Source organism: Corvus brachyrhynchos, unplaced genomic scaffold (assembly GCF_000691975.1).
Source record: "Corvus brachyrhynchos isolate BGI_N302 unplaced genomic scaffold, ASM69197v1 scaffold194, whole genome shotgun sequence".
In the NCBI taxonomy this organism is placed as follows: Eukaryota; Metazoa; Chordata; class Aves; order Passeriformes; family Corvidae; genus Corvus; species Corvus brachyrhynchos.
The window spans coordinates 1,072,570-1,082,037 of NW_008237890.1; the positions used below are offsets into that span (position 1 = coordinate 1,072,570).

Here is a 9,468-nt window from a genome sequence, read left to right on the forward strand (position 1 = left end):
CTATTAGTTAATATTTTACTATTAGGAGCAGATAATTGTTCACACAGTATTCTCAGTGCACTCACACCCACACTCCAGAGGGTTTCAAGCAGCTGTGCACAGTCACACCCAGGAGCCCCAGTTTCAGGAGCTGTGTTCACATACACTGCCCTGTAATCTTTGTCCAGCTGTAGCAGCTGCTGCCCCCTTGGATGTGGTGTGGATTACACGACCCGTGGTAGGTGCCAGAGGTGTGCTGGAGACCACTGGCAGGGTCAGCAGCCCTTTGGTGCCCCAAACTTACTGGTTTCTGCAGATTTCAGCACATACTCTTCCTCTGTCCGGCATGAGGTGTTTTTGTAACTACTTCTCCATCCCCACCCTGAGGTGCCTAGTGAGCCCAAATACATACATACATAGACACGCACACACACACACACACACACACAAAGGAGCTCAGTAGACAATAGCTATTGCTCCAGAGATGGATCTCAAAAAAAGTGCATTGGAAACTAGAGATGTACTGAAAAGCCATAGGTAACAGAACAGTTGTTTAAGAGTAATTTCTACTGTAATATTCTAATTTTACTTCAAAAGAGGCAAGAAAAACTGTGGACTGACATTTTATTGCTAGTGGCAGTTGACAGGGTAGGCCTATAGTAAGAAAATAACCAGATGAAAAACCGAAGTTATTGTCATGACACTGGGGAAACTGTGCTGGTGTTTTTGTGAAGCAAAGGGATGCATCTGTTAGTCTGGTATTACTCAGTCCTTTGAGGGAGATGGGTATTATTTATTCATAGTTATCACAGAATCTATCCCAAAATGATTAGCTGTTGTCTAAGGTTTATTTAAAAATTGGTATATATGAGTCACTAGGGAAAAGCATAAGAAGCATAAAATACAACAAGCCAACAACATCCATGATTTTTGTCACATTTAACATTATAGAAAGGCATTAGAAATATAACGTGTTCTTTACTTTGTGTATTTTCACAGCTGAGTGAAGATAATAACTTTTTCATCATGCATTACCAAGGAGATTCAGTGCAGTTCCAATGCTATGAAGATACAAGTTACTATCTGTGTGTGAACGACGACTCACTTGATATTCGCAAGCTGGAAAACAAAGAACCCAATGAGGATAAAAAGTTTTACTTCAGGGTGTCATATTTACAAGAAAAGTAACTTGTCTATCTTTCAGTGGCCTAAGTGCCCATACAGCTCCTAAAGAAGAGGAGGAAGTTTGAAATCAACTAATTTCTGTTTGAGCTAAATTCTTGCATTTTCATGATTTCTAAGTCACCAACATCCTTCATTTCTGTACTTTCAGTAGCAAAAGACAAAGGCTAAATTTGAAAAACATATGAACTCATCAGTCTCTGTGTCTTACCTACACAATTATGTTTTTAAGGAAACAAAATATTCTGGTACGGGAAAATATACAGGGGATATTTCAAGGATGGCAACAATAAAGAACATATATGAATATGATCATAAAATGTGCAGTTAATTCTCCATGTGGTAACATTTTACTTTTTAAAAATGTCTCTTATAAGCTCATCTGAATTTGACAAGAAAACATTTAGAAGTTGTTAAACTCATATGTGCATATTCTGACTGACTGACTTAAGAAAGAGGTAGAAAAGGTGTCTTGGGTCTATCTGAGCATAAGGGAAGATGCTGAAAGTTAGAAGATCTCTCTGCATCTGTAGCTAGCTCCAAGTCAGTCCATACACTCCATTAGGCAATTTCAGCATCTGTCCAGCATGGCAGCTTTCTAAGAAAATACACAGAGCATCAGATGCAAAACATGCAGGCAGAGGGAGGGAGGCACATTGAACTGACGGGTCATAAAAGATGCCTGTGAACACAGCAGAAAATTGCTCTGACATACTGGCTTCCACTTCTGAGTCATACAGGGAAATGCAATCACATGTTCATTGCAAAGCAGCATGCAGAACAACATCAGAAAAACAATAATGTTCAAAATTACTGGATAAAATAAGCACTAGGTGCTTATGTGGGGTACACTGGAGGTGGCATAAGAGTACCTACCTTGAGCAGCAGGGTCTGTCAGTGTCAAATGGAAGATGTTGACACTTAAATGTCCATAGACCATACTCTGCAAAGCATAGCGCATTTGAAATACATGAGAAAACAACAAAAAAGTTATCAGGATCACTAGGTGTTAAAAATCTGGTTCTTCACTGCTGTACATGGAATTCCACTCTGGTTTAGTGGCAATTTTCTGTGATGCAAGTCATTTGAGACTGTATGAGTACAAATGATAGACGTGATGCACCTATGCCAAGAGTCACAGCAAAACAGCCTATGAGATAACACAACACTTACAAGAACTGTCCTGTGTAAATATAATAAACAATGCACACCTGAAATAGGAATCCTAATGTCAGTCAGTCAGTCACACCAATGAACATTGCAATAAGGCAATTTTCTGCTGTAGACTTAACTCCAAAAGTCTATGAGATCTTAAAAGATTTCATGGCTTGCTTGTATTCTTCAAATAGGGAAAATCATTATGTTTATTATAATGTGGATTGAAGAGAGCTTTTAACTATTTTATAAGTAATGCTTAAAACTTCTGGAACTGCCAAGAATTCATGAAAGTTAGTGCGAAGAAAAAAACCCCAAAACTCTAGATACTAATTTCAGCATTTGTTACACTAGAATCAAGTTATTTTAGCACTACCTAAGATGTTGCACAAGATACAGATTCAGTCACATAGTAGGTACATTAATTTCACTATGTGATACACAGTATTTTATAGTCATGCATTTATTATTGGTAGTGTAATCATCTCACTAAATTACAGAATGTGCTAGATGGCAAGTTGATGAAAAGATGACAAGACACCATAAAGCTTGTACAAAGCACGTTAATGAAATCAGCATTGCTGATATCACCACAAAAGTATCATTTACCTCAGTTAAATTTGAATCTGTTTTTTAGTTAAAATTTAAATTATGGCTATATGGAGAATTTTGTACTTTTACCATCTACCATCTTAACTTTTTTAACAATTCAAGGGAAAAAAGCCCTTATGGAAAACAGCAGTGGCAATTTTATAAAATTTCAGATTTGATATCTAAGATAGTAACATAATTTTACTTATTTTCTCATAAAACTAAATAAAATCAGACATCTTTTTAACTCTAAATGTACACAGTAAAGCAAGTTACAAAATTCTCTATTCTAATCTTTTCTGGAGTCCTATTTTGATCATAAAATCCCTTCAAACTGACATTTTCCAATTCCACTAATATTCCACTAATGTAAGTGTCTAGTGAGTGGCAGATAAACTTTTATTATGTGAGGTGGAAATCATACAGAAGTTTTATTTTAAAATAGAAAAGGAAAGCCCATTAGTCTTTCAGAAAAATATAGTTTCTAACACTTTACAGTTAAAAAAATCCAATCTAACATTTGAATATGAAATTTAATTACTCTTTTGCTGTCAAAACAATGATATTCTTTAGCTTTTATTTAGCAGATGTGATTAATAAATAATAATATAAATATTTTTCTCTTGTATTTCTGCCCTTCTAAAGCTGTGCCTTAAAGAAAGTACTGCATTTTGTTTGCTGTAGACCAATGTAATGCAAGTATTCTTCATATATAACTTCTAGTATTTTGACCATATTTGTGACTTTCTACAATAAAACCTGTGAGAAGAACAACAACAGCTGTAAAGTAGGTGATCCTTCTCTGTGTTACACAGTACCTTCATTATAGGGAGCCAACAGAACTAGAAACTGGAGTTGGAAATTGTCAGTCTACTGTATGTCTCTACAGTCTACACAAAATATTACAATCTTGGGTTGGTGCGATTGCAATACTGCTAAAACTTCTAAGTAGTCCAAATTATGCTGCTTCAGTTAAGGATCTTCAGTAACACAACACTTCAGTAGATGGACTCATTTATGCCTCTTCCCTGGTGTTAAGTTCTCACTTCGCAGTCACTCACAATCTGGTGTCAAGGTTCTTTTTTCTTAAGTAGGATGATGTGGTCAGGGTGCCATTACAGTAAATACAACACACGTATATCTTGTAATTCCCAGCTGATTTAAACAGAAGAGTATTCTGCCTTGAGTGTTACTACTTTTATGTACACACGGCATGAATTTTGAAGATGTGTATAAAAAGACATTATTTTAAGCATAATTTTGGTTTTGATTCTGCTTGTTCGTAACTTGTCTAACCAATAGTTTGTGTGCTTTAAATGCGACTCCTCATATTCCCTGTTTATACAAAGAGACTGCAGAGAAGACGATTCTCTACTAGCCCCTCCGTTCATTGCTTCTGGCAAATTACATGGGCTAACTGGTGCCCAGAAAGAAGAAACAGCAGCTGCTGCTGTACAGCTCCTTGAAGTCGTCCGTCTCTAGCGCCATCTCGTGGTCTGTTGTAAACTGCTATCCACACTTCATTACATCAGCAAGCTATAACAAGTTCTCATTAGCTGAAAGAAAAATCCGTATTTCTTTTTCCAAACCTTGCTATTAATTTCCAGATGACATAGAGCCTAGCTTTCCTGTGTCTGGAATGACTAAAGGGTGCAGACAAGCAAGTCAAGGAAAGAAAATTTTCCCCTCTATTTGGCATTTTCAAGGCTATGCCTGCATGTGATGGTGTGTGCCCCAACTTCCCCATTTCTGCTTGAGCAACGGCCACCAGTGATGTTTGTGGTGCATCTGACTGATAGATACAACAGTTCAGGGCCACTAACCTTGGTGTCCACAGAGTTGTTCTCACATGTTTTCACTCTGCTCTTCTCTGGCTGATACTGAAACTGTGCCACAATTTTTTGGTTTTATTTCTTCTTACATCTGTTATCACAGAGGCGTTACCCTTTCTAAGCGGCCCCGCCTTGGCCAGATGCATGTCAGTCTTTGGAGCCACCAGAGATTGGCTCTGCTGGGCATGGAAGAAGCTTCAAGCAGCTTCTTACAGAAGCCAGCCCTGTACTCCACACGTACACACACACACACACACACATCCTTCCCCCACTACCAAAACCAGGCCATGCAAATCCAGTACAGTTGTTGAAACTGGAGTTTACAGTGTAACCTGGATACAGCACAAACCTCAGTTCTTGCATTAGATGAAAAGAGCTCTAAGATTGGTTACGGATGGTCAGATGGATTTCCAGGTCAGTCACGAATTGGCCAAAAAAGTGATGATGCTCATCACAAGCAATGAGTAATATGTTAGTGTTCCACCTGCTTGAACAGCAGAGCTGACTACATGATTTCTGGAGGTCTCTTCCAACCTCAGTTACTCTATGATAACTGCTGGTGATTCTATTCTGTAAGAGGAATTTATGCCAGGAAAACTTGAAGCTTCTGGGAGAAGCTTCAAGGACACAGAAATGGGAAATAAATACTTTGGGTGAGAATAAAACATTTGTTCATTTAAATTTTTCCTTTCAGGACACTGAGATAAATCCTCAAATATCAACCTCGAACAATCTCTTTGTTGGTAGATTATGTTACTGTAAGAGTTCTACAATGTCTTCATTCCATGTCCAGTGTTTTCAGTACTATCTACTTTTTTTAGAGGTAACGGAAACATTCATTCTGACAACAGTGGTTTAACTGTCTGTATTCAAACTATAAATTTAGCTCCATAACTCTCATTGTATTCATACATATACACCTTTCCAAGGTATAATAGGATATGTATCATGCTCCAAACATACTGATTGAGTGAAAATCCATACTTACTCCTCATGCTAGAATTGTAAATAAACAAGATGGTTGAAGATGTGGTATTGTAAAAAGTGACATACCCTGCAATAGCACTCAAGTTCCCTAATAAATTCTGAATCAGTTTCATAAAATAAAGATAGAGACAAAGTTCATTGTGTACATTTTAAATAAACTACAGACAGAAAAATTACTTAACCAATACCAGGCAAATCTATAATTCTAACTTATGATTTCCAGATTCCTACATGCATTCCTCTGGTCTCTTTCTAATGCATAATTGAAGCTCCATGGTATGTCTGAAATTCATGTGCATTCTCACAGGTAAACAACAAGGTTCTAACAGATTCTCCATATCTATCAGAGAATAAGCACTTTAGAAGATGAATTCCAAAGCAAAGCGTTTTGCAAATGTGTGTCAATCAGGATTGATTTTGACCTTTTAGCTGATTTTTTCAGAGCTGAAATAAAGTAATTTTGTACTGTTTTTATTCTAATGAAACATAACAAGTCCATCACTCAGTGACAGGAAGAGTTTACACAGGGGGCATACAGAGAAAGAGGGTTACAGGCTTCTCATGGCAATTAGAGCCTGCTGATGTGTTCAAGGACATGACACAATTTTCCTTAAAGAAACATAAAAAAGAATTGGTTTGTTATAAAACAGCTAGTTGATTACTGTACTTTGTCTTATTACACATAGTTAATCATGGTTTTGCTTTAATTTTAGCATTTAAGTTATATATAATTGTCTTAAGTCTGTTATAGAAATTTCTAATAGGTGGCAAAGATCCGAAAAATTATTTGAACTTTACACAGCTTTCCTCTTGATTAGTCAAAACACATATAAGGCTCTGATAGCTTTGAAATGACAATTTAGAAATACAGATACACCATATCCTTACTATAAACCTTCTGCAAATCTAAGTGACAGTATATTTAGCTTTGCATCAAAGGGTGTACCTCTTGGCTTTCAGTCCTGTAGTCTTCATGGCAGGGATATGGTATTTTTATGGGCAAATAAATGTTATAACTATGTTCTGTTTTGTCTTTTAGTCCTGTTCAATTTCTGAAAGCACTATTTTAATTCATGATGATGAACTCTTTTTATTTACAGCCTAAAATAAATCTCTATATATTTGTCAGAATTTTTCAGCTTCCATTTGGCAATACCCTAAACCTAGTAATATGACTTGAAATTAACTTTCAAATTTAATTTCATAGGGCCAGGAATTTACCATGGATTGCTGAGTTATGAACCACCTGTGTAAATAGAGAACAACCATGAAAATGAAAGGAATCAGCTGAGCAACAAATTCTGGTTGTGAAATTAGAGACAAAATAGACATTCAGTTTCTAGTCGTATAGCCCAGAAGAACTTTCATTCCTTATGCTTCCCCTTAAATCTGAAAATGTACTAAAATCCACAAAAAGTATAATGCTCCACAGGGGAGAGCTTGTCAGACAAAGAAACAACTATAACCCTTATCCTTTCTTGCCTGAAATCCTAGTCTCTCTATCGTTTGTTGTACTTTCTTACCACATCTGACCTTAAACAGACATCTAAAAAAACTGTTGGAGTAACATTTCAGCGAGGTCCAAGTTCCAACTATGGACCCTTAATCACACAATAAATGCAAATGAAGATGTTTACTCTTTCAACAGCTCTAATAATTATATATTTATTAAAAATAAGGTTGAAGTAGGCTGCTGAAAAGTGATTCTACCACCTCTACACAGACTAGCTAATTTGTGGGCAATTTTGTGGTATTGTCACCAACAAACAGAAGAACCACTATTTAATGCTGGTAGGAGAACAGACATACTAGTATAATTGCACTATTATATCCAATTATACACCTTAACAGAGCAGAATATGTTTTTGGCCAAGAGGTCATTGGCTGTACAGTGAAGTGTTAATTTATAAATGGTTAATATTTTATAACATAAATCTATGTGTTATATGTTTATAACATAAATATATGTGTTACTTAACTGTCAAAGAGAGCAGAAGGCATTCTGATGAAAGTATTTTTTGGGGGGGTAAAGACAGAGAGATTGCAGTATCAGTTATAACCTGAGATATAATAATGGCACTTGTAATGCTTTTTAGCCAGTCCCCTCCTCCCTGGGGGATACAGCACCATCCTTTTCTGTGATTAGGAAGACCTTATTGCTTGCATTTACTGTTTCTCTCTGTGTTCAGCACAAAGAAAATAAAGATATTAACAAGTGATTTCTAACTGTGGATTTCAGCTACATTTAAAATAGTTCAGTACAGCTGTACTGCTTAAGGCAGTGGTACTGCCACTACCAGTTTCCTTGGGTTTGAATGTTATGCTTCCCCTTGTATAAGAACACAACTGTTTTTAATTCTGCTCTTAACTTTGGTCCTAAATAGGGCAAATCACCAATCACACTTTTACCAACATGATGCACACTGGTAATGCCTGAGACAATTAAAAAACAAGGGCATAATTTTCTTGGCCAGATCAACCAGGGTGATTGAAGGGCTGAGAAGCTGGCATTTGGAAAACAGTGACTCCGAGGTTTTTCGTTTGGAACCTGCTAGCGTTGGCAGAGGCAGACTCTAGAAGGCTTTAGGGCTACTGTGAATTATGGTTTCTCAGATCTCCTAGTAACTGTTCTGTTTCTTGAACCCTTGCCACTTCAGCTACACAATGAAGACTGTAGTTGAGTGGTCTTCTGTTTGAATGGGTTTTTAACAGAAGAAAATGACCAAAACGTGAAAATACAGCACTAAAGCCTTGTAGAAGCAGGTCAGATGCAGTCATAAAATCTGAAAGAATTTTACCTTACCTTTTGAAAACAATTTGCTTTGAAAGTAGGTCCTTACCTGGAATGTGATTTCATAGGTTGAAAATTTAATGTCAGAAATAAAGTGCCTCTTTCTCAGGGCATGCTATGAAAATGTTTTATATTGGCCACTAACTGATTAGTTCAGCAAACAGATGAGTCAGATATAGCTTGGTGCTGTCTCATAACCAAAAGTCTAAGAAAAGGTCAGCTATTTGACTTCATTTTTAGCAGAAGCACGGAAAGATGATGAAAAAATTGAAACTCGAGATGGAAAGATATGTTCCTTTTTACTGTAGATGCTGGAAGGAGGAACTGCTTTACATTCTCATCTAGCAGTCTACTTCATACAGTGTAGCTGCTCATATAGTAGTTGTGAATCCTATAGCATTCTGATGTATTTCTAGCAGTAAAAATATACTAATGAAATATGGTGTATGTCAGAACAGTCTTTTTAGTTTATCAGTTTCACTCTTTAATGTTCTTAAATTGCCATTTTAAAAAACTCTGTTATTAGATTTTAAAGGTAGACTTCATCACCTCCCCCAGACCTTTGCAAAGAGATTCAGGAAGAACACGTTTTGGACTGCTTGCTTCCTCTCGGTTCTCTTGGAAATCAATACAGAAGGTCTATTTGTTGATCTTTCCTCCCTCAACATACAAAATAGCCCAGCATTGGCAAGAAACTGTATTCTTGTAGCCAAAGCTACTCTCCCCAGCCCTCCCCTCAAACCACCCCCACCCCTCCCTCCCCCCCCCAAAAAAAAAGGAATAGAAACAGAAAAACAAGAATCAAGGAAGTCAAGGAATAAAATTACCACGGAAAAGGAGAAATCATTTTACATCTGTTTTGAGTTATGAGGAAATGTGTCATGCAGTATACACTATAACAGGTCTGAAAGCCTTTTTTTCAAATAGCAGCACGAATTGTGGTGGTCATGT

The 9,468-nt window shown here is 36.8% G+C and overlaps 1 protein-coding gene across 4 annotated transcripts in view; it reads left to right on the forward strand.

The window, feature by feature from the left end:
* Positions 1-9,207, forward strand: part of LOC108446370 — a 28,047-nt gene extending 18,840 nt beyond the window's left edge. For 3 of the 4 annotated variants that reach the window (XM_017732831.1, XM_017732830.1, XM_017732832.1), the window contains one exon: positions 979-9,207. In XM_017732831.1, the coding sequence (XP_017588320.1) occupies positions 979-1,167 (189 nt within the window). In that variant the 3' untranslated portion in view covers positions 1,168-9,207. The remainder of the gene's footprint in view (positions 1-978) is intronic. The other variant, XR_001861541.1, reaches the window with a different exon arrangement.
* Positions 9,208-9,468: the final 261 nt, after the last annotated feature.